The sequence below is a fragment of the Stenella coeruleoalba genome (assembly GCF_951394435.1).
Source record: "Stenella coeruleoalba genome assembly, chromosome: 15".
Lineage (NCBI taxonomy): Eukaryota > Metazoa > Chordata > Mammalia > Artiodactyla > Delphinidae > Stenella > Stenella coeruleoalba.
This window is the reverse complement of record NC_137161.1, coordinates 27,839,019-27,866,833: the sequence shown is the minus strand read 5'-3', so window position 1 is coordinate 27,866,833 and position 27,815 is coordinate 27,839,019. Positions and strand designations below refer to the sequence as shown.

Sequence of the window (27,815 nt, the reverse complement as noted above, 5' to 3'; positions counted from 1 at the left end):
AATTTCAGCTATAATTTATAATATGGTAAATATTGATAGATGCAACTCAAACAAACAAGAGCTCTTTTGGGGTCCTAAATAATTTGGGGAAATGCAAAAGAGTTCCTGAGACAAAAAAGCCTGAGATCTGCCAGCACAGAAAATATAACTCCAGGAAACAAAAGAAAAAATTTAAATACAGATGTTCACAGTGTACTGTTTAAAATGAAAAATTGGACATTCTTGAAATTCCCTGTGGAGGTTAGGCAAACTACAGCATATATTAGTAGAATAAAATATCAGATACTAAAAAATATATGTTAAAGGAACAGGTATATGTACAACTGATTCACTTTGTTATAAAGCAGAAACTAACACACCATTGTAAAGCAATTATACTCCAATAAAGATGTAAAAAAAAAATTATCAGGCGGACAAAGAAGCAGACAATATGACATGATTATAATAATAATAAATATATATATATATATATATGTTTACCACCTTAGTAAACAAAATACAAAATTTTAAAAAGAAAATGTGGAGGACTTCTGGGAAGATGGCGGAAGAGTAAGACGCGGAGATCACCTTCCTCCCCACACATACACCAGAAATACATCTACACGTGGAACAACTCCTACAGAACACCTACTGAACTCTGGCAGAAGACCTCAGACCTCCCAAAAGGCAAGAAACCCCCCACGTACCTGGTTAGGGCAAAAGAAAAAAAAAACAGAGACAAAAGGATAGGGACGGGTCCTGCACCAGCGGGAGGGAGCTGTGAAGGAGGAAAAGTATCCACACACTAGGAAGCCCCTTCGCGGGCGGAGACTGCGGGTGGCGTAGTGGGGGAGCTTCGGAGCCGCGGAGGAGAGCACAGCAACAGGGGTGCGGGGGGCAAAGCAGAGAGATTCCTGCACAGAGGATCAGGACCGAATGGCACTCCCACCGGGGCGGGCGGGGCTGGGAGCTGAGGCTCCGGCCTCAGTCGGAGCGCTGGGAGAGGACTGGGGTTGGCGGTGTGAACACAGCCTGCAGGGCGTTAGTGCACCGCGGCTAGCCGGGAGGGAGTCCGGGGAAAAGTCTGGACCTGCCGAAGAGGCAAGAGACTTTTTCTTCCCTCTTTATTTCCTGGTGCGCGAGGAGACGGGATTAAGAACGCTGCTTAAAGGAGCTCCAGAGATGGGCGCGAGCCACGGCTAAAAGTGCGGACCCCAGAGACAGACATGAGACACTAAGGCCGCTGCTGCCGCCACCAAGAAGCCTGTGTGCGAACACAGGTCACTATCCACACCCCCCTTCCGGGGAGCCTGTGCAGCCAGCCACTGCCAGGGTCCCGGGATCCAGGGACAACTCCCCCGGGAGAACGCACGGCGCACCTCAGGCTGGCAACGTCACGCCGGCCTCTGCCGTCGCAGGCCCACCCAGCACGCAGTGCCCCTCCCTACCCCCCCCCCCCCCTCCCCGGCCTGAGTGAGCCAGAGCCTCCGAATCAGCGGCTCCTTTAACCCCGTCCTGTCTGAGCAAAGAACAGACGCCCTCCGGGGACCTACACGCACAGGCGGGGCCAAATCCAAAGCTGAGCCCCTGGGAGCTGTGAGAACAAAGAAGAGAAAGGGAAATCTCTCCCAGCAGCCTCAGAAGCAGTGGATTAAAGCTCCACAATCAACTTGATGTACCCTGCTTCTACGGAATACCTGAATAGACAACAATCATCCCAAATTAAGGAGCCGTGTGGATGAAAGGCTCTTGGTGCTGCAGCCAGGAGTTAGTGCTGTGCCTCTGAGGTGGGAAAGCCAACTTCAGGACACTGGTCCACAAGAGGCCTCCCAGCTGCACATAATATCAAACGGCGAAAATCTCCCAGAGATCTCCATCTCAAAGCCAGCACCTAGCTTCACTCAACGACCAGCAAGCTACAGTGCTGGACACCCTACACCAAACAACTAGCAAGACAGGAACACAACCCACCCATTAGCAGAGAGGCTGCCCCAAATCATAATAAGTCTACAGACACCACAAAACACACCACCAGACGTGGACCTGCCCACCAGAAAGACAAGATCCAGCCTCATCCACCAGAACACAGGCACTAGTACCCTCCACCAGGAGGCCTACACAACCCACTGAACCAACCTTAGCCACTGGGGACAGACACTAAAAACAACAGGATCTACGAACCTTCAGCCTGCAAAAAGGAGACCCCAAACACGGTAAGATAAGCAAAATGAAAAGACAGAAAAACACACAGCAGATGAAGGAGCAAGATAAAAACCCACCAGACCTAACAAATGAAGAGGAAATAGGCAGTCTACCTGAAAAATAATTCAGAATAATGATAGTAAAGATGATTCAAAATCTTGGAAATAGAATAGACAAAATGCAAGAAACATTTAACAAGGACCTAGAAGAACTAAAGATGAAACAAACAATGATGAACAACACAATAAATGAAATGAAAAATACTCTAGATGGGATCAATAGCAGAATAACTGAGGCAGAAGAATGGATAAGTGACCTGGAAGATAAAATAGTGGAAATAACTACTGCAGAGCAGAATAAAGAAAAAAGAATGAAAAGAACTGAGGACAGTCTCAGAGACCTCTGGGACAACATTAAACGCACCAACATTCGAATTATAGGGGTTCCAGAAGAAGAAGAGAAAAAGAAAGGGACTGAGAAAATATTTGAAGAGATTATAGTTGAAAACTTCCCTAATATGGGAAAGGAAATAGTTAATCAAGTCCAGGAAGCACAGAGAGTCCCATACAGGATAAATCCAAGGAGAAATATGCCAAGACACATATTAATCAAACTGTCAAAAATTAAATACAAATAAAGCATATTAAAAGCAGCAAGGGAAAAACAACAAATAACACACAAGGGAATCCCCATAAGGTTAACAGCCGATCTTTCAGCAGAAACTCTGCAAGCCAGAAGGGAGTGGCAGGACATATTGAAAGTGATGAAGGAGAAAAACCTGCAACCAAGATTACTCTACCCAGCAAGGATCTCATTCAGATTTGATGGAGAAATTAAAACCTTTACAGACAAGCAAAAGCTGAGAAAGTTCAGCACCACCAAACCAGCTCTACAACAACTGCTAAAGGAACTTCTCTAGGGAAGAAACACAAAAGAAGGAAAAGACCTACAATAACGAACCCAAAACAATTAAGAAAATGGGAATGGGAACATACATATCGATAATTACCTTAAATGTAAATGGACTAAATACTCCCACCAAAAGACACAGATTGGCTGAATGGATACAAAAACAAGACGCATATAATTTGCTGTCTACAAGAGACCCACTTCAGACCTAGAGACACATACAGACTGAAAGTAAGGGGATGGAAAAAGGTATTTCATGCAAATGGAAACCAAAAGAAAGCTGGAGTAGCAATTCTCATATCAGACAAAATAGACTTTAAAATAAAGACTATTAGAAGAGACAAAGAAGGCCACTACATAATGATCAAGGGATCGATCCAAGAAGAAGATATAACAATTGTAAATATTTATGCACCCAACATAGGAGCACCTCAATACATAAGGCAAATACTAACAGCCATAAAAGGGGAAATCGACAGTAACACATTCATAGTAGGGGACTTTAACATCCCACTTTCACCAATGGACAGATCATCCAAAATGAAAATAAATAAGGAAACACAAGCTTTAAATGATACATTAAATAAGATGGACTTAATTGATATTTATAGGACATTCCATCCAAAAACAACAGAATACACATTTTTCTCAAGTGCTCATGGAACATTCTCCAGGATAGATCATATCTTGGGTCACAAATCAAGCCTTGGTAAATTTAAGAAAATTGAAATTGTATCAAGTATCTTTTCCGACCACAATGCTATGAGACTAGATATCAATTACAGGAAAAGATCTGTAAAAATACAAACACATGGAGGCTAAACAATACACTACTTAATAACGAAGTGATCACTGAAGAAATCAAAGAGGAAATCAAAAACTACCTAGAAACAAATGACAATGAAGACACGACGACTCAAAATCTATGGGATGCAGCAAAAGCAGTTCTAAGAGGGAAGTTTATAGCAATACAATCCTACCTTAAGAAACAGGAAACATCTCGAATAAACAACCTAACCTTGCACCTAAAGCAATTAGAGAAAGAAGAACAAAAAAACCCCAAAGTTAGCAGAAGGAAAGAAATCATAAAAATCAGATCAGAAATAAATGAAAAAGAAATGAAGGAAACAATAGCAAAGATCAATAAAACTAAAAGCTGGTTCTTTGAAAGGATAAACAAAATTTATAAACCATTAGCCAGACTCATGAAGAAAAAAAGGGAGAAGACTGAAATTAATAGAATTAGAAATGAAAAAGGAGAAGTAACAACTGACACTGCAGAAATACAAAAGATCATGAGAGATTACTACAAGCAACTCTATGCCAATAAAATGGACAGCCTGTATGAAATGGACAAATTCTTAGAAAGGTATAACCTCCCAAGACTGAGCCAGGAAGAAATAGAAAATATGAACAGACCAATCACAAGCACTGAAATTGAAACTGTGATTAAAAATCTTCCAACAAGCAAAAGCCCAGGACCAGATGGCTTCACAGGTGAATTCTATCAAACATTTAGAGAAGAGGTAACACCTATCCTTCTCAAACTCTTCCAAAATATAGCAGAGGGAGGAACACTCCCCAACTCATTCTACGAAGCCACCATCACCCTGATACCAAAACCAGACAAGGATGTCACAAAGAAAGAAAACTACAGGCCAATATCACTGATGAACATAGATGCAAAAATCCTCAACAAAATACTAGCAAACAGAATCCAACAGCACATTAAACGGATCATACACCATGATCAAGTGGGGTTTATTCCAGGAATGCAAGGATTCTTCAATATACGCAAATCAATCAACGTGATACACCATATTAACAAATTGAAGGAGAAAAACCATATGATCATCTCAATAGATGCAGAGAAAGCTTTTGACAAAATTCAACACCCATTTATGATTAAAAAACCCTGCAGAAAGTAGGCATAGAGGGAACTTTCCTCAACATAATAAAGGCCATATATGACAAACCCACAGCCAATATCTTCCTCAATGGTGAAAAACTGAAAGCATTTCCACTAAGATCAGGAACAAGACAAGGTTGCCCACTCTCACCACTCTTATTCAACATAGTTTTGGAAGTTTTAGCCACAGCAATCAGAGAAGAAAAGGAAATAAAAGGAATCCAAATCGGAAAAGAAGAAGTAAAGCTGTCACTCTTTGCAGATGACATGATACTATACATAGAGAATCCTAAAGATGCTACCAGAAAACTACTAGAGCTAATCAATGAATTTGATAAAGTAGCAGGATACAAAATTAATGCACAGAAATCTCTGGCATTCCTATACACTAAGGATGAAAAATCTGAAAGTGAAATCAAGAAAACACTCCCATTTACCACTGCAACAAAAAGAATAAAATATCTAGGAAGAAACCTACCTAAGGAGACAAAAGACCTGTATGCAGAAAATTATAAGACACTGATGAAAGAAATTAAAGATGATACAAATAGATGGAGAGATATACCATGTTCTTGGATTGGAAGAATCAACATTGTGAAAATGATTCTACTACCCAAAGCAATCTACAGATTCAATGCAATCCCTATCAAACTACCACTGGCATTTTTCACAGAACTAGAACAAAAAATTTCACAATTTGTATGGAAACACAAAAGACCCCGAATAGCCAAAGCAATCTTGAGAATAAAAAACGGAGCTGGAGGAATCAGGCTTCCTGACTTCAGACTATACTACAAAGCTACAGTAATCAAGACAGTATGGTACTGGCACAAAAACAGAAAGATAGATCAATGGAACAGGATAGAAAGCCCAGAGATAAACCCACGCACATATGGTCACCTTATCTTTGATAAAGGAGGCAAGAATGTACAGTGGAGAAAGGACAGCCTCTTCAATAAGTGGTGCTGGGAAAACTGGACAGCTATATGTAAAAGTATGAGATTAGATCACTCCCTAACACCATACACAAAAATAAGCTCAAAATGGATTAAAGACCTAAATGTAAGGCCAGACACTATAATACTCTTAGAGGAAATACAGGCAGAACACTCTATGACATAAATCACAGCAAGGTCCTTTTTGACCCACCTCCTAGAGAAATGGAAATAAAAACAAAAATAAACAAATGAGACCTAATGAAACTTAAAGGCTTTTGCGCAGCAAGGGAAACCATAAACAAGACCAAAAGACAACCCTCAGAATGGGAGAAAATATTTGCAAATGAAGCAACTGACAAAGGATTAATCTCCAAAATTTATAAGCAGCTCATGCAGCTTAATAACAAAAAAACAAACAACCCAATCCAAAAATGGGCAGAAGACCTAAATAGACATTTCTCCAAAGAAGATATACAGACTGCCAACAAACACATGAAAGAATGCTCAACATCACTAATCATTAGAGAAATGCAAATCAAAACTACAATGAGATATCATCTCACACCAGTCAGAATGGCCATCATCAAAAAATCTAGAAACAATAAATGCTGGAGAGGGTGTGGAGAAAAGGGAACCCTCTTACACTGTTGGTGGCAATGTAAATTGATACAGCCACTGTGGAGAACAGTATGGAGGTTCCTTAAAAAACTACAAATAGAACTACCATATGACCCAGCAATCCCACTACTGGGCATATACCCTGAGAAAACCATAATTCAAAAAGAGTCATGTACCAAAATGTTCATTGCAGCTCTATTTACAATAGCCCAGAGATGGAAAGAACCTAAGTGTCCATCATCGGATGAATGGATAAAGAAGATGTGGCACATATATACAATGGAATATTACTCAGCCATAAAAAGAAACGAAATTGAGCTATTTGTAATGAGGTGGATAGACCTAGAGTCTGTCATACAGAGTGAAGTAAGTCAGAAAGAGAGAGACAAATACCGTATGCTAACACATATATATGGAATTTAAGAAAAAAAAATGTCATGAAAAACCTAGGGGTGAAACAGGAATAAAGACACAGACTTACTACAGAATGGACTTGAGGCTATGGGGAGGGGGAAGGGTAAACTGTGACAAAGCGAGAGAGAGGCATGGACATATATACACTACCAAACGTAAGGTAGATAGCTAGTGGGAAGCAGCTGCACAGCACGGGGAGATCAGCTCGGTGCTTTGTGACCGCCTAGAGGGGTGGGATAGGGAGGGTGGGAGGGAGGGAGATGCAAGCGGGAAGAGATATGGGAACATATGTATATACATAACTGATTCATTTTGTTGTGAAGCTGAAACGAACATACCATTGTAAAGCAATTATACTCCAATAAAGATGTTAAAATGAAAAAAAACAAAAAAAAAAAAGAAAAAGAAAATGTGGAACACAAATATTGGGAACATTTAGAAAATATGTAAAGATAAAGAGTGAATGGGATTAAAAATAAATTCTGAATGACAGAAATAAGAGCTTTATATTTAAGGATTAGTTTTAGCAAAGCTGGTTAAGCATAGGAAATTTTGATTTTTCAAAACAAAGAACAAGATTTGGGGCATACAGTCTCCTGACTGAGGACAGATGGAGCAAAGGGAAATGGGTTAGAATTGTAATGACAACAACAACAAAAAGTTAGGCTTAGATGAAAAAAACTTCCCTTAGAGATGGCTTGTTTTCAGTATTTCTTCCCTAGAGATCTCAGGAGTAGAACAGACCTAATTTTCACCCTCAATTCTCTATCACAATGGAATATCCTCTCCATCTATACCAGCATCACACCAGTAGCCTCTGACAAGGTCTGGACACACATCACCACACACTTAGTGAAGCAAGACATCCCAACTTCAGTTAGCATCTGGAGGTTTCCAGGTGTGGGATAGGCAATATGGTGTGGAAAGTGAGGGGTGAGACACAGAACTGTATCCTATGGGAAGGGGCAGAGGCTGTTGTTTCCTACTCAGAATATAAACTAAGGCTGTTCAGTGATAGGGTAATTAACAACCTGCAGCAGCCAGATGGGCCCTCTGCTCTCCTTTCCCTTCTTCCTGCCCTAAGGCCCCACCCTTAAATCTGGCATTTGTGGGAAAAACAAAAAGGTGAAAGTATGAGTGGCTGGTTGCCCAGCAACATGGTAGTGATGGGGCTCTCACAAAGAAGTCGTCATTATAGGCATCTGTGCTGACAGAGGAAGGAGGCTGCAATGGGTGGGGGTGGAGAGTGAAGGGGACTACAGAGGCAAGACCTGTCAATTCGCTAGTGGCTGACAAAAAGCCTCCTAAACATTCCGCCTCATCTTCTAGTTCAGTGTTCCAGTCCCGGGAGATAAGCTTGCCTAAGAAAGATCAAACTGAGGGGGGTTAGGGGATGGATTTTTCTCCATCATCAGTGTGCACTCACTACACTGAACTTGTACACAAATTGATTACATGAACTAACACTGAAGGGTGCAATGGGGAAAGCATAAGCTTCTGAGTCCCATGTAGGGGCAAACCCCAGTCTTCACCCCCTCAGTTAGATAATTCTGGGAAGTTATGCTACCTCCCTTATCCACTGTATACCCCTCTGTAAAAGTAGGGATGCTGCTGATTTCCGTGTAGGACCGCCTGGAAGATGAGCAACCATAAATGGAAACACTTGGTATGGTGGTCAACACATAGTGGACAGCCAAGAAATGGCAGTTTCTCCTATCCTCGATAAGTGGTGGCCAACGTGATGACAGAGGAAACAATGTCCATAAAGGTCCTGGGCCTAAATGTAGTTGCCCAGCACACCCTCTGGGTCGATACTCTCACATCTAAGTGGTTCCACAGCATCAAATCCTTTTCTAGGAGGAACAGACTATGTATTTTAAAAAATAAAAGAGGTTCTCTCTTTCGGGAAACCCTCTAGTCATTATACCTTCAGTCTTGTTCTCATCTCTGCTTGCTACCTGAATAGGATCCATGGAGTATTTCTTAAGCATCTACTATATTTTGAGCCATGAGCTCAATACGTGACATCATCATATTCCATGCGAAGAAACCTGAGACAGGTATAATAATTCCCAAGGTGCAGATGAGAAAACCAAGGCTAACTGTGCTCACTGAGAGACAGGCAAAGCTACAAGGCCAGGGTTTGAACCCAGCTGATCAACCTCCAAAGCCTGTGCTGCTAACTGCCATATAATACTCTCTTCTTGACATGGGAGGTGGGTGAGGTAGCAGAAAGAAGGGAACAAGTCCCATCTGCTAAGAGTGGTATACAGGAGTGATGAGGCTTGGCCCTCTGCCTCACTCCCTCCAATCCACCAGGATCCTGAGCCAAAGACACTAACACTCTCTCTCATCAGCATCCTTCAATGGTTTCCAACTGCCCATGGGGGAAGATTCATGTACCTTCACAGCTGTTATATCCTAGGATTCTGACATGAATTCTTTCTCTAGACAAAATTCAGGGACAGTCCCACGCTTTCAGACCTTGATGCCTCTGGCCTGCTGGTCTCAACCTGGAACAACCTCCCCACGAAAGGAATCTTAGGAAATAATTCAGACACATGAAAAGGAAAAAAGAAAAGGAGCTTAAGGAATAGTTCTCCTCTTCCCCGTGAAGACACAGCTCAGGCAGCACCTCCCCCAAGAAGCCTTTCCTAGGTTACCTATGAAGGATCTCTGTGCTAACCTCTGCAATGGCACTCTTATTTACTCACCTGTCTCCCACGTCAGAGGGAGAGCACATGCCTCAAGAGTAGGAGCCCAGGCCCAGGGATCGCTGAACCCAGAGGCGAACAGTTGCTGAACACAGAATTCACCAAAAATGTGCAAGGCATAGGTCCGGGTGATACAGATACAAAGAGGTGAAAAAGTAGAGCAAAGGGGATATGCACTTGGAAAAAGCCAATAATCTTGCAATTAGACAAAAAATAACTGAGTGGTAGTATTGTCAAAGATGGGATGAATGCCAGGGCTAGGGGGCCAGGAGTTTTAGCCAACCAAAGGAACACCACCACTGTACCCCTGCCCGGCTCTAACCACACCACCTGTCCTTCCAGGGCTCTGCACAGGACAGGCTTTCAGGCTGGAGCACCCATTCTACCCTACTCTTTGCCTGGCTAACATCTCCTCCTGCTTGGAGGTGAGTCCCTTCTTAGGGAAGCCTTCCCTGAACACCAAGTGTGGTTCAGGTTCCTCTTCCTACGCGCTCCCAAGTATCCTGTTCATCCCCATGAGATGAGGTAAGAGCAGGAGCATGAATGGCATCATTGGCCTTTGTGAAGCACCCAGCGGGAGATCTAGTGCCCCGCATATAGTGAGCTCAGTAAATACGGTGGACTTAAGAACCTACGTGACTCCTCAGCATCTAAACTTTAAAATAAACTTTTTTACCTTGAAATAGAAGTTGGAAAAGTAGTACAGAGAAATCCTGTGTACCCTCACCCAGTTTTCCCCAATAGTTACACCACCACAAAGATCTCCCTCATGCTATCCCCTCTTATTAACACACCCACAGCCCTGTCCCATCCATAACCTCTGGTAACACTAGTCTGTTTAGTACCTCTATAATTTTGTTATTGCAAAAAATATTATATAAATGGAATCATACAGTGCGTGACCTTTTGGAATTGGCTTTTTTCACTCAGCCTGATGACCTTGAGATCCATGTAACTGTTTTGTGTATCAACAATTCATCCCTTTATATTGTTGAGTAGTATTCCATGGAATGGATGTGTGTTTAATCATTCACCAATTGAAGGACATCCAGGTTGTTTCCAGTTTTTGGCTATTACAAATAAAGCTATTTATGAACATTTGTGGATAGGTTTTTGTGTGGCATAATTTTCATATCTGATAAATGCCCAGGAGTGTGATTCCTGGGTCTTACCATTAAGTGTATGTTTAGTTTAAAAAACTGCCAAACAATTTTCCAGGGTAGCTGTACCATTTTATGTTCCACCAGCAATGTGTGAGAGATCCCAGTTCTCTGCACCCTCTCCAGCATTTGGTATCATTACTTTCATTTCAGCTTTTCTAATAGGTGTGAAGTATCTCACTGTGGTTTAATTTGCATTTCCCCAATGGCCAGTAATGCTGAACACATTTTCCTGTGCTTATCTGCCATCTGTATATCCTTTTCAGTGTAACATCTCTTCATATCCTTTGCTCATTTTCTAATTGGATTGTTCATTTTTTTAACCTGTTGAGTTTTAAGATTATCTTTCTAGATACAATTCCTTTGCCAGATATGTGGTTTGCAAACATTCTTTCCCAATCTGTAGGTTATGTTTTTATTCTAACAGGGTCTTTCACAGAACAAAAGTTTTTAATTTTGATGAAGTCCAATTTATTGATTTTTTTTCTGTTATAGTTTGTGCTTTTATAGTCATATCTAAGAACTCTTCACCAAGCCTTGGATCCTTAAGATTTTCTCCTTTGAGTTCTTCTAAAAGTGTTGTAATATTAAGTTTTACATTTAAATCTATGATCCAATTTGAGTTAAACTGGATTTAAGGTGTGAGGTTTAGGTCAAGGCTCTTATTTTTGCTTGTGACTATCCAATTGCTCCATTGATTTGCTTGTGCACCCCAGTCAAAAGTCAACTGGCTATATGTCTGTGGGCCTATTTCTGGGTTCTCTATTCTGTTCTATTGATCTATGAGTCCATCCATCTAATGTAGCTATATAATAAGCCTGAACATTGGGTAGAGTGATTTCTCCCTCTTTATTCATTTTCAAAATTGTTTTAGCTACTCCAAATCCCTTTGCCTTTCCAGATAACTTCTGGAATAATCTTGCTCTATCTACAGAAATTTTTGTTGGGTTTTTTATAGCAATTCAATTAAACTAGTAAGCTAATTTGTGGAGTATTTGACATCTTTACTATGTTGAGTCTTCCGTCCTTGAACATCTTATGTCTCTCCACTTATTTAGGTCTTCTTTGATTACAGTTTTCAGCATAAAAGTCTTAAACATGTTTTGTTAGATTTATACCCAAGTATTTTTTTCAGTGATTGTAAACGGTATTGTATCTTAAATGTCTGTTTCCACGTGTTTACTGAAATATAGTGAAATATAATTGACTTCTGAATGTTGAACTGGCATCCTGCAACTTTGCTATTATTTTTTGGGGTAGATTCCTTGAGATTTTCCATATAGAGCATTATGTCATCTGTGAATATAAACTTTTACTTTTTCCTTTCTTACCTATATGCCTTTTCATTTTCTTGCCTTAAGAAAGACAAATGCAAAACTTTCAGTACTATGCTTAATAAGACTGGTGAGAGTGGATATCCTTGCCTTGTTTCTTAGGGGGCAAGAATCCTTTTGCTAGTATAATGTTGGTCCCATAAAATATTTCTTAGGTATTACCAAACCACCCTCTAGTTGAAGGAAAAATACAAAAGTCTCAATCATGGGCGATTATTATCAGTTCTCTTATAGTTTGATCCTGAGAGCCTCATTTCTATTGTTATATATTCACATTTCCAATTAAGCCAAGGTTAGGACCTTTCAATTTTTTTTTTACATCTTTATTGGGATATTTCATGTATCATAAAATTCAGCCACTTAACAATGGTTTTTAGATGTTCACAGTGTTCTAATGTTCTAACTTTAGAACATTTTCTGCACCCTAAAAAAACACCTTGTACCCATTAGTCATTCCCCATTCATGCTCGCTAATCCTTCCACCTCAGCTCCTGGCAACCACTAATCTACTTTCTGTTTCTATGGATCTGCCTATTCTGGACATTTCACATAAATGGCTTTTTTCACTTAGCATAATGTTTCCAAGGTTCACACATGTTGTGACGTGTATCAGTATCAGTACTTCATCCTTTTTTATTGCTGAAATATTCCATCGTATGCATATATCACATTTCTTTATCCATTCATCAGTTGATGGACATTTAGGTTGTTTCCACTTTTCGGCTATTATGAATAATGCTGCTATGAACATTCATGTACAAAGGTTGTACATGAATATGTGCACAAACAAGTAGTATATCATTGTAGTTTGGATTTCCACTTCCTTAATGATTAATGATGAACATCTTTTCACATGTTTATGGGCCACCTGTACATATTAGTTGGAGAAATGTCCATTCAAATCCTTTAACCTTTTTAAAATTGGGTTGTCTTTTCATTACTGAGATGCAAGAGTTCTCTATGTATTCTGGATACAAGTCTCTTGTCAGATATATGATTTGTAAATGCTTGCTCCTATTCTGTGGGCCATCTTTTCACTTTCTTGATACTGTTCTTTGATGCAACAAAAGGTTTTATTTTTGTTGAAGTCCAATTCATCTATATTTTCTTTTGTAGCTTGTGCTTTTGGTGTTGTATCTAAGAAACCACCTCTAATACAAGGTCATAAAGATTTATTCTTAAGTTTTCTTCTAGGAGTTTTATAGTCCTATCTAGCTCTTACACTTAGGTCTATGATCCATTTTGAGTCAATTTTTGTGTATAGTTTGAAGAATGGGTCCAACTTCATTCTTTTTCATGTGGATATCCAGTGTCCCAGCACCATTTGAAAAGACTACTGTTTCCCCTATGAACTGTCTTGGCACCCTTGTTGAAATCAATTGCCCATGAATGTACGGGTTATTTCTGGACTCTCAATTCCACTCCCTTGCTTTACATATCCTTAGGCCAATAGCACACTGTCTTAATTACTGTAGCTTTGTAATAAGTTTTGAAGTTGGGAACTGTGAGTCCTCCAACTTTGCTTTTTTAAGATTGTTTTAGTTATTTTGGTTCCCTTGCATTTCCATATGAATTTTGGGATCAGCCTGCCAATTTCTACCAGAAAAACCCACACGCACAAGCCTCCTCCAACCCCCCTACCCCATACCAAACAAAAAAACTCTGGGATTTTGATTGGGATTGCACTGAGTATGCAGATCAATTTGGGGAGTATTGCCAAATACTGTTTCCCTATCTATGAAACACTGGATATCTTTTTCTTTAAATCTTCCTACTTCTTTCAGCAACATTTTGTAGTTTTCAGTATATAAGTCTTGTACTTCTTTTGTTAAGTTTATTCTTAAGTGTTTTATACCTTTGGGGGTTATTACAAATGAGATTATTTTCTTAATTTCATTTTCAGATTGTTCACTACTGGTGTATAGAAAATGCAATTGATTTTTGTTTACTGATCTTACATCATGTCATGCTGCTGAACTCATTCATTAGCTCTAGAAGGTTTTTAAAAAGGATTCCTTAGGATTTTCTATATACAGGATCCCATGTCATTGGCAAATAAAGATTGCTTTCCTTCTAACTTTCTAATCAGGATACCTTTAATTTCTTTTTCTTGAGTGATTATGCTGGCTAGAATTTCAAGTACCATGTTGTAGAAAAGTAGCAATAGCAGATATCCTTATCCTGTTCCTGACCTTACGGGGAAAGAATTCCATCTTTCTCCATTAAGTAGGATGTTAGCTGTGTGCTTTGGGAGTTGAGAAAGTCTCCTTCTATTGTTGAATGCTTTTATTATGAAAGGGTGTTGGATTTTGTCAAATGCTTTTTCTCTATTGAGATGAACATGTGTTTTTTGTCTACTGTTATATTAATACGGTATATTACACTGATGTATTTTAAGATGTTAAACCAAACATTCCTGGAGTAAGTTTCATTTGGTCATGGTGTATAACCCTTTTTATATGTTGCTGGATTTCTTTTGCTAGTATTTTGTTGAGGATTTTTACATTTATATTCATAAGGGCTACTTGTTTGTACTTTTCTTGTGATGTCTTTGGTTTTGGTATCAGGGTAATACTGGCCTCACAGAATGAGTTGGGAAGTGTTCCTCCCTCTTCTTTTTTTTTTCTTTTTTTTTTTTTTCGATATGCGGGCCTCTCACTGTTGGGGCCTCTCCCGTTGTGGAGCATAGGCTCCGGACACGCAGGCTCAGTGGCCATGGCTCACGGGCCTAGCCGCTCCACAGCATGTGGGATCTTCCCGGACCGGGGCATGAACCCGTGTCCCCTGCATCGGCAGGCGGACTCTCAACCACCGCGCCACCAGAGAAGCCCCCTCTTCTATTTTTTGGAAGAATTTCTGAAGGATTGGTATCAATAAAAGACTCATTATTAAGGAAATTTTCAAAGGGACCAAAAAATAGTACAAAGTCTAATTTATGAACACCAATGTACCTTTCCAATCAGTTTCAATAATTATCAGTATTCTACCATTCTGGGCTTCCCTGGTGGCACAGTGGTTAAGAATCCACCTGCCAATGCAGGGGACACAGGTTCGAGCCCTGGCCCAGGAAGATCCCACGTGCTGTGAAGCAACTAAGTCCATGCGCCACAACTACTGAGCCTGTGCTCCAGAGCCCGCGAGCCACAACTACTGAGCCCACGAGCCACAATTACTGAGCCTGTGTGCCAGAACTACTGAAGCCCACGTGCCTAGAGACTGTACTCCGCAACAACAGAAGCCACCATGATGAGAAGCCCATGCACCGCACCAAAGAGTAGCCCCCGCTCGCTGCAACTAGAGAAAGCTACGCACAGCAAAGAAGAACCAAAGCAGCCAAAAATAAATAAATTAAAAAACAAAATATTCTACCATTCTTATTTCCCCTACACTCATTTCCCAATGTCTCACTCTTTTAGGGGGTGAAATTATTTTAAAGCAAATCCCAGACACATCATTTCACCCTTAAATATTTCAGTTAATAAAATTATATATATACAATAGACAAAGACTTCTTTTTTTTTTTAACATAACCAGAATTTAATTATGTCACCTAAGAAAATTAGCAGTAACATTATCAAATACCTGGTCCCTGTTCAAATTTCCCCAAATATCTCAAAAATAATTTTAGAATTAGTTTATTTGAATCAAGATCAATACAAAGTCCAACACTGGATTTAGTTGATAAGACTCTAATTAACAAGCCCCCTCTCCCTTTTCTCCCCATGCCATTATTTGATGAAAAAAAACAAGATCAATTAATCCTGTAAAAATTTTTCATGTTCCATACATTGGCTGGAACCCATGTATCCTCATGTGTCTTTTTAACTCATTCTTCTACCTCTCATGCTTCTTTTAAACTGGGAGTTCAATCTAGATTCATGTTGTTGTGAACCTACTATTGCATTATATTAGAATTCACAAAGTCTGGCTGTCCCACTTTTAGTGTTAAGATTGACCTATGGGTTCAGGTGCTATCAGTCTGATTCATCCATTATAAAGTTGCTCATCAACCTTTTACCTAATGGTTTTAGCAACCACTGACAATTTGTGCCTAGTCACTACATTATTTCAGTAGAAGCTGCAATATGGTGATTTTCTCATTCTTTCTGTTCTTCCAAGGCTAGGATTTCTTACCTTCATAATTCCAGATTCAGGTCTGTGATTCCCAATTAGGATGGCAGAGTCTCCAGGTGCCCTGGAGGTGTTTTTGTGTAAGCCCCGGGGGTGTTTTTGTTTGTCACAGTGATTGGAGAGTGCTTATAGCATTTATAGGCAAAGACCAAAGATGCTTCATGCTCTATAATCCACAGTAGAGCTCCACATAATGAATAATCTACATCCTACACAACTTGCCAAAGTCTTGTTAGACATTCATAGAGATGTAAAGCCTACATAAAATTACCTACCATAAGTTAGTCTAAGGCCATTTTATATGTGAACACAAAGTATTTTTATACTGTTTCAATAAAAATTTTTCCAGAAATGTAACTATAACATAGCACGTGCCTGCTTTTGTTACTGTCGAATTCAAAATAATTCCATATACAAGTGCAAATGCCTATCTTTTCCAGTGTAATCATGCTCAGGCATCTACACAATGAAACACACATTATCTTATTAATTACTCACTTTTTATTTCTCATTTATATTATAGTCAGGACTTTCTACTGATCCTTTTTGAAACTGTCCATTTGGTACAGTTTCATAGATCATCTATGAATTCCATTTTGAGACAGTGAAGGAGACTTCAGAGAATATTTGTTTTGAAATAGGAAGTGAATCTGAGAGACCTGAGAATTACTATCTACTTAAGGTCTAAAAGTCTCCCCCAGTTTGATTGCTGTCCAGGGCTTACCCTTAAATCTTCCCACCATATTCTGGTTGCATCACAACAGAGCACTGTGCTGGAGTGAGGACACCTGGACCCCCAGCCCTGGCTCTGTCTCTTTATTAGTGGCTAGTGACCTAAGGCAGGTCATCTTAAATAAAGAGGTTAAATCAGACAAGCTGTTCCCAACCTTTCAACCACTTTTTATTATCCTCCACTCTCCCCACAGAACCCAATATTTCCAAAGGTTGCCAGAGACTTGCCAATTATTACTTATTATAGTAAACAAATTTCCTATTTATTTAATTAACCAAAGGTATATAATTGCAAACCAGAGTCATTTTTAACAATGGCAGCTAACCCTTATTGAGTGCTTACTATGGCCGCACAGTGAGCCCTCCCCCACAACCCCACCATTACTACCACACTGTGGACTCCAAACTGGAACATGCCATCTCAACCAGAGACTAAGGTGTCCCTGGTCCTTGTCTTCTCCCTCAGAGCAGAAGTCTCCAGTCCTAAGTGCTGCCATCCTAATCTGCAAAGACCTTGTATATGACCTGCTCATACCTCATGCTGTTTTGGCAAAGTTTTCAAGTTGTAAAAGAGATCAGGGGACTATAATGAAGTGAAAGGCAAAGAAAGGGAACATTGGGAACATATTCCCTCCAGGAACTTCCAGTATTTCTACATTTTCCCCAAAAGCCTGGTCCAGGGTCCTGCACATACAAAGAGCTCTGGAATAAAAAACTGAACTACCTGGGCAGCAACTCTGGAGGACTGCACACACGCCTCAGAGGCGCTGACCCTTGGGCAGACTCAGAGGCTGTGTGTGGCCTCTAGAAAGGAGGCAGGCAGCCTTAGGATGCTGGGTTATTGGGGTGACTAGTAGCAGTACAAGAACTCACTGCTCCACTTACATCTCCACTTTCTATCTCCATATACCAAGACTCTGACAATTCTGTTGAAGACACATGGGGGCCAGAGGGGGGTCAAGTGGCAAGATGGTCATGGCTGGACTCCTTCTTCAGAGGCATGGGCTGCCACTGTGGGCTCTGTACTCACCAGGGAGGCTGCCGGCTGGTATGTGGGTGGTGTGGGTGAATCCGGAGTGGGTCAATCTCTCTGGCAGTGGCAGGGGGAAACTCCTGTTGGGGACTTTCGCTAGCCTTGACCCAATGTTCATGGATAGGTGTGATGATCCCAGACACAAGACGAGACCGAAGTTCCTCACTCTTCTTGTAGACCCTGCAGGAAGGACACGAGGTGTCAACTGCTTGCAGCTGGTTGGCAACCCTGCGTATAGTATTTCGGCGGCGGCGGCGGCGGCGGCGCTGATAGCTCTTGGCGTCACGCTTGGACTGTTTGCAAGGGTGGGAACGGGCTGCCCGGCGGACCTGGGTGATGGGAGTAACAGCCTGGCGTTGTCTCCGAGATTTGGGCCTAAGCTTCTTAGGCATCTGAGTTGCCCCTTCTCGTTTACCACCCCATTAGAAAGCGGTGAGGGTGTAGGGGCACAGGGCCTAGACTGGCTATTCCTCTGTACCCTGCCCACCCCACCCCACCCCACCCTCAGCCTCATTGTGTGTTCATCACATGTCATGGGAGGGGTCATGGAAGGCAAGTCTCCATGGGGATGATGAACCAGGTTCCTAGTCCAAGCAGGCAGGGCTCTCAGGGCTTAATGTCCAATTCTGTCACTAACTCAGGGGCCCTTGGAAGGCTGCTCTAGGCCTTTTTTCTCTGCTGGTGAGAGACAAGCAATGTGAGCTATAGCTGAAGTGTTGAGGCAGACTGAGGTAACAGGGAGTGGGCAGGACTCCACAGAGTTCCTAAAAACCTGGTGTTTTAAAATGAGCCATATCCGGGGTCAAAAAACAAACCGTATAAATCAGGGACATAGATTGGTGGTTGCCAAGGGGGAGGGGGGGTGGGAGAGGGTTGGATTGGGAGTTTGGATTAACAGATGCAAACTAGTATATATAAAATGAATAAACAAGGTCCTACTGTATAGCACAGGGAACTACGTTCAATATCCTGTGATAAACCATAATGGAAAAGAATATGACAAAGAATGTATATACATGTATAACTGAATCACTTTACTGTACAGCAGTAATTAACACAACATTGTAATTCAACTATATTTCAATAAAAAATAAGTTAAAAAAAGCAAACCTCATAAATGTCAAAAAAAAACTGAAATCATACAGAGTATGTTCCTCGACCACATGGAATCATACTAAGCATCAAAACTGGAAGGAAGTCTCTAAATACATGGTGTTAAGCAATACAATTCTAGATAATCCATGGATCAAAGAGGAAGTCTTGAAAAAAATACAAAGTACTGAATAATAATAAAAGTACAACATATTAAATTATGTGAGATTATAGCTAAATGAGATTATAGCTAAACAGTGTTGAGAGGAAACTTTATAGCACTAAATGTTTACATTGGAAAAGAGGAAAGAAATCAACAATTTAAATTCTAACCTCAAGAACCTAGAAAAAGAAGAGCAAATTAAACCAAAAGCAAGCAGAAATAAGGAAATAATAAAGAATAAAAATAAATAAATGAGAAAACAGAAAAACAAGAGAAAATTAAAAAGACAAAAAACTGGTTCTTCCAAAAAATGAACAAAACTGATAAACTTCCAGCAAGAGCAGCAAACATAAAAAGAGAGAAGACACAAATCACCAATATCAATGCAATGGGATATTATAACAAATTTGTTGCCACTGATAGGATAAGAGAATACTAATAACAACATAATTGAACAACTTAGAATAGACTAATTCTTCAAAAACCACGAACTGTAACAACTTAGGCAAAATGAAATAGATAATCTGAATAGTTCTATTAAAGTAACACAATTCCTACTTAAGCACCCCCCAAAAGAAATATCCAGGTCCACATGATTGCAGTGGAGAAGCCTACCAAACATTTAAAGAATTAACACCAATTTACAGTCACTTCCAGAAAATACAAGAGAAGGGAACATTTCCCAATTCATTTTTATGAGGCCAGTATTATGCTGATATCAAATCCAGACAAAGACAGTACAAAAAAAAGAAAACTACAGGGCTTCCCTGGTAGCGCAGTGGTTGAGAATCTGCCTGCCAATGCAGGGGACACGGGTTCGAGCTCTGGTCTGGGAAGATTCCACATGCCGCGGAGCAACTAGGCCCGTGAGCCACAACTACTGAGCCTGCGCGCCTGGAGCTTGTGCTCCGCAACAAGAGAGGCCACGACAGTGAGAGGCCCGTGCACCGCAAAGAAGAGTGGCCCCCGCTTGCCCCAACTAGAGAAAGCCCACGCACAGAAATGAAGACCCAACACAGCCAAAAATAAATAAATAAATAAAATTTAAAAAAAAAAACAAACAAAAAACTACAGACCACTATTTCTCATGAACTTGGATGCAAAAATGCTCAACAAAATATTAACAAATTAAATTCAAAAATATATAAAAGACTTAATACCATAGGATTTATTGTATGTACGCAAGGCTGGTTCAATAGTTACAAATCCCTACATATCAATAAGCTAAGAAAAATGATATGGTTATATCAATTGATACAGAAAAGGTATTTGACAAAATCCAACACGATAAATCCATTCATGATAAAAACTCTCAACAAACCAGGAATAGAAGAGAACTTCCTCAACATGATACAGAGCATCTACAAAAAAACTACAGCTAACAATATACTTAGTAATGAAAGACTGAGTACTTTGTCTTTAAGACTGGGAACAAGGTAAGGATGTTCTCTCTAACCACTCTTATTTAACATAATACTGGAAGTTCCAGCCACTTCAGTAAGGCAAGACAAAGAAAATGCACACAGATTAGAAAACAAGGAATGAAACTGCTCCTATTTGCAGATGACATGCCAGTCTACCTTGAAATTCCCAAGGAATTTACCAAAAAAACCCCTCCAAGAACACTACGAATTCAGCAAGGTGACAGGATAAAAGATCAACACACAAAAATAAACTGCATTTCTATATACTAACAGTGGACATTTGAAAATCAAAACCAAGGACAGAACACCATTTATAATCACCTCTCACACCCGAAAAGAACAAAACACATGTCCAGGACCTATATGCTAAAAATTATAAAATGATGATGAAAGAAACAGAGCAAGACCTAAATAAATGGAGAGACATACCACATTCATAGTAAAAATGTCAACTTTTTCCATTTTAGGTTTAATGATCTGTAAGTTTAATGCAAATCCTATCAAAATCCCAGCAAGGCTTTTTATGGACAAAGAGAAGTTTACTCTAAAGTTTATACAGAAAGGCACAGACTCAAGAATAGTGAAAACTATCTTGACAAAGAAGAATTGGGCGATCTTGAATGGCTCTACTCAATATTCAGGTATACTACTGATACACAGTTACAATAATAGATACTGTGTGACACTGGCAGAAGAACAGACACAAAGATCAATGGAAAAAAAAAGAGAACCCAGAAATAAACCAACACAAGTACAGACAACTGATTTTTGACACAGTTGCAAAAGCAATTCAATGACAAATGGTGTTGGAGCAACTGGATATCCACAGGCAAGAAAATGAACCTCACAACTTATACAAAAATTACTTTAAAATAGACCACAGGCTTAAATGTAAAACATAAAACTATAAAATGTTTAGAAAAAGAAAACAGGAGAATAGCTTTGAGATCTAAAACAAGGCAAAGAGTTCTTACACTTGACGCCAAAAGCTTGATCCATAAAAGCAAAAATTTATCAAATAGCTATTATCAATTAAAAACTTATGCTTTGCAAAAGACCTTGTTAAGTGAATGAAAAAACAAACTACAGGCTGGGAGAAAACATTTATAAACCAACATCCAACAAAGGAATTGCATCTGAAATATACAAGGAACTGTCATTAGCTATCAGGGAAATGCAAATTTGAAACCACAATGCAATACTACTATACATCAGAATAACTAAAATGAAAAATAGCGATAACACCAGAAACTGGTGAAGATACAGAGAAACTAGCACTCATACACTGGTGGTGGATACGTAAAATGGTACAGACACTATGGAAAACTGTTTGGCAGTTTCTTAAAAAACTAAACATGCAATTACCTTTGAACTCTTGGCATTTATTGTAGAGAAATAAATATGTCCACACAAAAGCCTGTACATGTATGTTCATAGCACTTTTATTCGTAATAGCAAAAAATGAAACAACTCAGATGTCCTTCAACTAGTGAATGGTTAAACAAACTGTGAAATGCCATGCCTACCATACCATGAAATACTACTCAGCAAGACAAAGGGACAAACTATTGATGCATGCAACAACTCAGATGGATCACAAGGGTATTATGCTGAGTGAGAAAGGCCAATCCCGAAAGTTACATACTGTATGATTCCATTTATATAACATTTTTGAACACTCCCTAACACCATACATGAAAACAAACTCAAAATGGAATAAAGACCTAAATGTAAGGCCGGATACTATAAAACGCTTAGAGGAAAACACAGGCAGAACACATTCTGACATAAATTGCAGCAAGATCTTTTTTGATCCGTCTCCTAGTGTAATAAAAATAAAAACAAAAATAAACAAGTAGGACCTAATTAAACTTAAAAGCTTTTCCACAGCAAAGGAATCATAAACAAAACAAAAAGACAACCCTCAGAATGGGAGAAAATATTTGCAAATGACTAGACGACCAAGGGTTTAATCTCCAAAGTATACAAACAGCTCATGCAGTTCAATATCAAAAAAAACCTCAATCAAAAAACGGGTGGAAGATCTAAACAGACATTTCTTCAAAGAAGACATACAGATGGCTAAAAAGCACATGAAGAGATGCTCAACATCACTAATCATTACAGAAACAAAAATCAAAAGTACAATGAGGTTATCACCTCACACGGGTCAGAATGGCCATTATCAAAAAATCTACGAACAATAAATGCTGGAAAGGGTGTGGAGAAAAGGGAACCCTCCTACGCTGTTGGTGGGAATGTAAATTGGTTTAGCCACTATGGAGAACAGTATGGAACTTCCTTAAAAAACTAAAAATAGAGCTACCATATGATCCAGCAATCCCTCTGTGGGTATCTATCCAGAGAAAACCATAACTCAAAAAGATACATGCTCCCCTATGTTCACTGCAGCCCTATTTACAATAGCCAGGACATGGCAGCAACCTAAATGTCCATCGACAGAGGAATGGATAAAGAAGATGTGGCACACATATACAATAGAATATTACTCAGCTGTAAAAAAGAACGAAATAATGCCATTTGCAGCAACATGGATGGACCTAGAGATTGTCATACTGAGTGAAGTAAGTCAGACAAAGACAAATATCATATGATATCACTTAGATGTGGAATCTAAAAAAATGGTACAAATGAACTTATCTACAAAACAGAAGTAGAGTCACACATGTAGAAAACAAACATGGTTATCGGCGGGGTGAGGGATAAATTGGGAGACTGGGATTGACATACACACACTACTACATATAAAATAGATAACTAATAAGGACCTAATATATATAGCACAGGGAACTCTACTCAATACTCTGTAATGACCTATATGGAAAAGAATCTAAAAAAAGAGTGGTGTGTGTATATATATATATGTATAACTGATTCACTTTGCTGTACACTTAAAACTAAAACAACACTGTAAATCAACTATACTCCAATAAAAATTAAAAAAAAAAAAAGACAAAATTTTAGCAATGGAGAATAAATGATGGTTGCCAGGGGGTGAAGGGTGGGGAGGGGGAGTGGGTGTGGCTATAAAAAAGCATCAGGAAGGATACTTGTGGTGATGGAAATACTTACTGTCAGTGTATCAATGTCAATATCCTTACTATTAATATTTAAGGTAGTTTTATACAATGTTATAATTGAGGTGAAATGTATAAAGGTAAAATGTATAAAGGATACAAGTCTCTCTGTATTATACCTTACAACTTACAACTGCATGTAAGTCTACAGTTATCTCAAAATAAAAAGTTTAATTAAAAAATCACTTATTACATAACCATAAAATCACTGAGATTAGACTAGATCAGTGGTTTCAGGGCTTCTCTGGCATGGAAGGGGGCCCAGGAAGGGCAATGGAGAAAGCCAAGTGGATAGGGCACAAGGACCTCCATTTGCTGTCCCTACTCTTTCCTCCAGAATCCTAAAGAACATGAAGAGATAATTGTACACCCATGTTCAAAGAAGCATTATTCAAAGTAGCCAAAAGGTGGAAGCAATGTAAGTGGCCATGAATACCTAGGACAGATGAACGGATAAACAAAATATGGTCAATACAGACAATGGAATATTATGCGTGCTTGAATAAAGAGTTCCATGACTAAAAAGTGTAATACCTGCAATGGTTTAGAAGTTCTAAGGGCCTGTGGTCCATACATCCCTACAAAGATCAGGTTCCTACTTAGAACACAGAACTTTGTACACCATGCTGCTTCCCTGACCAAGTTGGGTAGCGGGGATATATCTAAGTCCTCTTTCCTTTCAGTCAGATGAACTGTGTGTGATACAGGTGGAAGCCCTCTGATCTCCCTATGCAAAAGGTTTACCTGTAGAACTCAGGTCTGATTAAAAAACTACTAAGTCCTGAAGGAGACGTTCTCGCATGATTTCTAAGCCTTAGGAGAACTGCCATTTTGGTAGTAGCAAAAGACAGCCTGTCATCCTAACATAGTAGAGGCATGACAGAAAGGAACAGGTTTATATTCCTTAGCAAATCAGTTTGCTCAACTAGGGGCACAGATTTCTACCTAGAACAGACATGACATGCCATGACGACCTAACAAGGAGGGCCAGATGGTAGAAGGGGGCCAGAAGCAGGCAGCTCAGTGCTGCTGCCAGAAAGGCAGAGGAGAGGGAGGGCCTTATGATCAGGAGAGAGATCTATACCCCAGCTCTCTGAGCCTCAGTTTCCACGGAGATGATTCCTTGTGATCAGATTTCTTTCCGTTTGCATATTCATGAAGGGCTGGGCCCAGCACTAAGCACTCTGTGCTGACATTTCATCTCATTCTCATAGTCCTACTATGTCATTTTACAGCAATCAAAACACACTCCCCCAAGCACACACAAAACAACAAATGTTAATTAAAAAAAAAAAACGGTTATCACCGTTTCTCTCTCAGTATTGCTGAGGGGACTAAATGCTCTCAGGAGCATGACCAGCCTGGTGTACAGGCCTGGGTTTTTCCAGAGGTTTTGTCAATTGCTCTCCCAATGGAATTCCAGAATGAAAAAGTCAAGAGAGAGACCACACTCTCAGTGTCCTTCCCTTTACCCTCTGAAGGGGTGAGGTAGGGTCATGGTGTGGACAGCACCCAGAAAAGCAGCTCTGCCAAGGCCAGGCCTGGCCTCACTTCACTCCTTCATTCCTTTGTCTACTGTGTGAAAAAGACCCAGATCCTGCCCTCAAGGAGATCACAGGCTAGTAGGCAGTTAATCATAAAATACCCACTTATTAAATGCTTAAAAGGTTCAAACATGGGGGGAGCAGGGGAGGCTTCTCTGAGGAGCTGATGTTTAAATGGAAACTGAAGGAAGAAGAGTAGTTGGCCGTGGGAAGAGGCTGGGGAGAGCACTCTCGGCCAAGGGGAGAGCGCTGAAGAGGGAGGAGGCACACGCACCACAGCTGAGACACCGGAACTAAGTGGGAAGTGGCAAACGATGAGGTTAGAGGGGCTGGGCCCTAGGCTTTAGGCCTCATCAAGGATTTTGTTCTTCATCCCTGGAGAAATGAACACTCACTGAAGGGTTTGGGGTTTCTTTTTTAGATTTAATTTGTAAGAAATTTACCAACTCTGTAACCAGTTTAAGCGTGCGGTTCAGTAGTATTAAGTATATTCACGTTGTTGTGCTATCACCACCACCACCTATCTTCAAAACACTTCCTCTTACAAAACTGAAACTCTGTGCCCATTCAACAATAATTCCCTGTTCTCCCCTCTTCCAGTCCCTGGCAACCACTATTTCACTTTCTGTCTCTATGAGTCTGACTATTCTAGGTACTTCATATACATATTACCATATAGAATTTGTCTTGTGATTGGCTTATTTTGTTTAGCACAATGTTCTCAAGGTTTATCCATGCTGAAGCATTTGTTAGCATTTCCTTCCTTTTTAAAGCTGAGTAATATTCCATTGTCTGTATATACCACATTTTGTTTATCCGTTCATCTGTCCTAGGTATTCATGGGCACTTACACTGCTTCCACCTTTTGGCTACTATGAAAAACGCTTCTATGAACGTGGGTGCACAATTATCTCTTTGAGACCCTGCTTTCAGTTCTATTGGGTTTATGTCTAGAAGCGGAATTGCTGGATCATATGGTAATTATTTTTCTGAGAAACCACCACACCATTTTTCATAGTTGCTGTACCATTTTACATTTTCACCAACAGTGTACAAGGGTTCCAATTTCTCCACATCCTTACTAATTGTTATTTTGTTCTTTTGATAGTAGCCTTCCTAACATGTGTGAGGTGGTATCACTGAGGGATTTCAAGCAAGACTTTTGTTTTGTTTTGTTTTGTTTTTTTGCGGTACGCGGGCCTCTCACTGTTGTGGCCTCTCCCGTTGCGGAGCACAGGCTCCGGACGCGCAGGCTCAGTGGCCATGGCTCACAGGCCCAGCCGCTCCGCAGCATGTGGGATCCTCCCGGACCGGGGCACAAACCCGCGTCCCCTGCATCGGCAGGCGGACTCTCAACCACTGCGCCACCAGGGAAGCCCCCAAGCAAGACTTTTAATCATAACCTGATCTGTGTTTTAAAAACGCTGGTCCAACTGCTGTGTGGGAAACTGACTGGAGGGTGATGACCAGGAGTGGAAGTTGGGATCTCCTCACACAGAGGATGTATGAAAGAAGGATGGAGACAAAGAGGGGTGGCCAGAATGATGCGGGCAGGTTGTCCGAAGTCTGAGAGAAGTGGAGCGGGTTAAAGATGGTTATCGCTGATTAGATGCAATTAAATCCAACAGGGTTTCCAGGCAGGTCTCACGACTGAATTTATAGTGATGCCAGGCTTCCTCCAAAACCCTGAAGAGGTCAATGAGGATGGGGATAAAGTCCCCAAAATGGAATAAAGTGGAAACAAATGGGCCCAACTAGCTATCAAACAGATAATTTCATTACACTGATGGACCAACAAGCATTAAATCTAAATACATTTTGAACACAATACTCTGACAATATATATGCTCAGTGGGACACAGTCAAAGGACAAAAAGAACTGGAAAGAAATTGTATTTGTGACTTTACTTAGTAGATCTGTTCTTGGTCGGCACTGATGTAGCAGTTCAAAAACTATCTGTGTGTATTTTAGAATCAAACAAATGAGTTAAGTATTTTGAGGCTGTTGGGCATCAGGGTTCTCAACACAGAAGGGAGTTACAAGTACAGAATAAGAGAATACAAATTCTGCAGTGTTAGATTAAAAATAAAAGTATCAGTTTGAAATGTTAAGGAAAAAAAAAAAAAACCTCCAGGAAAGTTTCCTAGCTCTGTTCTCTGAAAAAGCCTGAAAGCAATGACATCCTTCATATTAATGAGCACACTCAGGGCCCAGATTTTGGAAACTATTACCCACCAACAGAAATCATGTTTCCTTAGAAAAATCCCTGGTTTCAAGGCAGGGGCAAGTAAAGTACAAGGTGAGGGCAGAACACCTTATTGTGCCAGGAAGTGTGAAAACGCTCTGACATGGTGACATGTCAAAAAGACAGGTGAGGTAGCTTGAGGGAATTCCTACTGGTCAACTCTGGAACAAGCTGA

At 40.2% G+C, this 27,815-nt stretch overlaps 1 protein-coding gene across 1 annotated transcript in view; it reads right to left on the bottom strand.

The window, feature by feature from the left end:
• The window catches only part of PSMF1 (proteasome inhibitor subunit 1), a 57,163-nt gene that overhangs the window by 18,862 nt on the left and 10,486 nt on the right, over positions 1-27,815 (bottom strand). Inside the window, exon 4 of the mRNA XM_079899084.1 lies at positions 18,071-18,253. Within this exon, the coding sequence (XP_079755210.1) occupies positions 18,071-18,253 (183 nt within the window). The remainder of the gene's footprint in view (positions 1-18,070; positions 18,254-27,815) is intronic.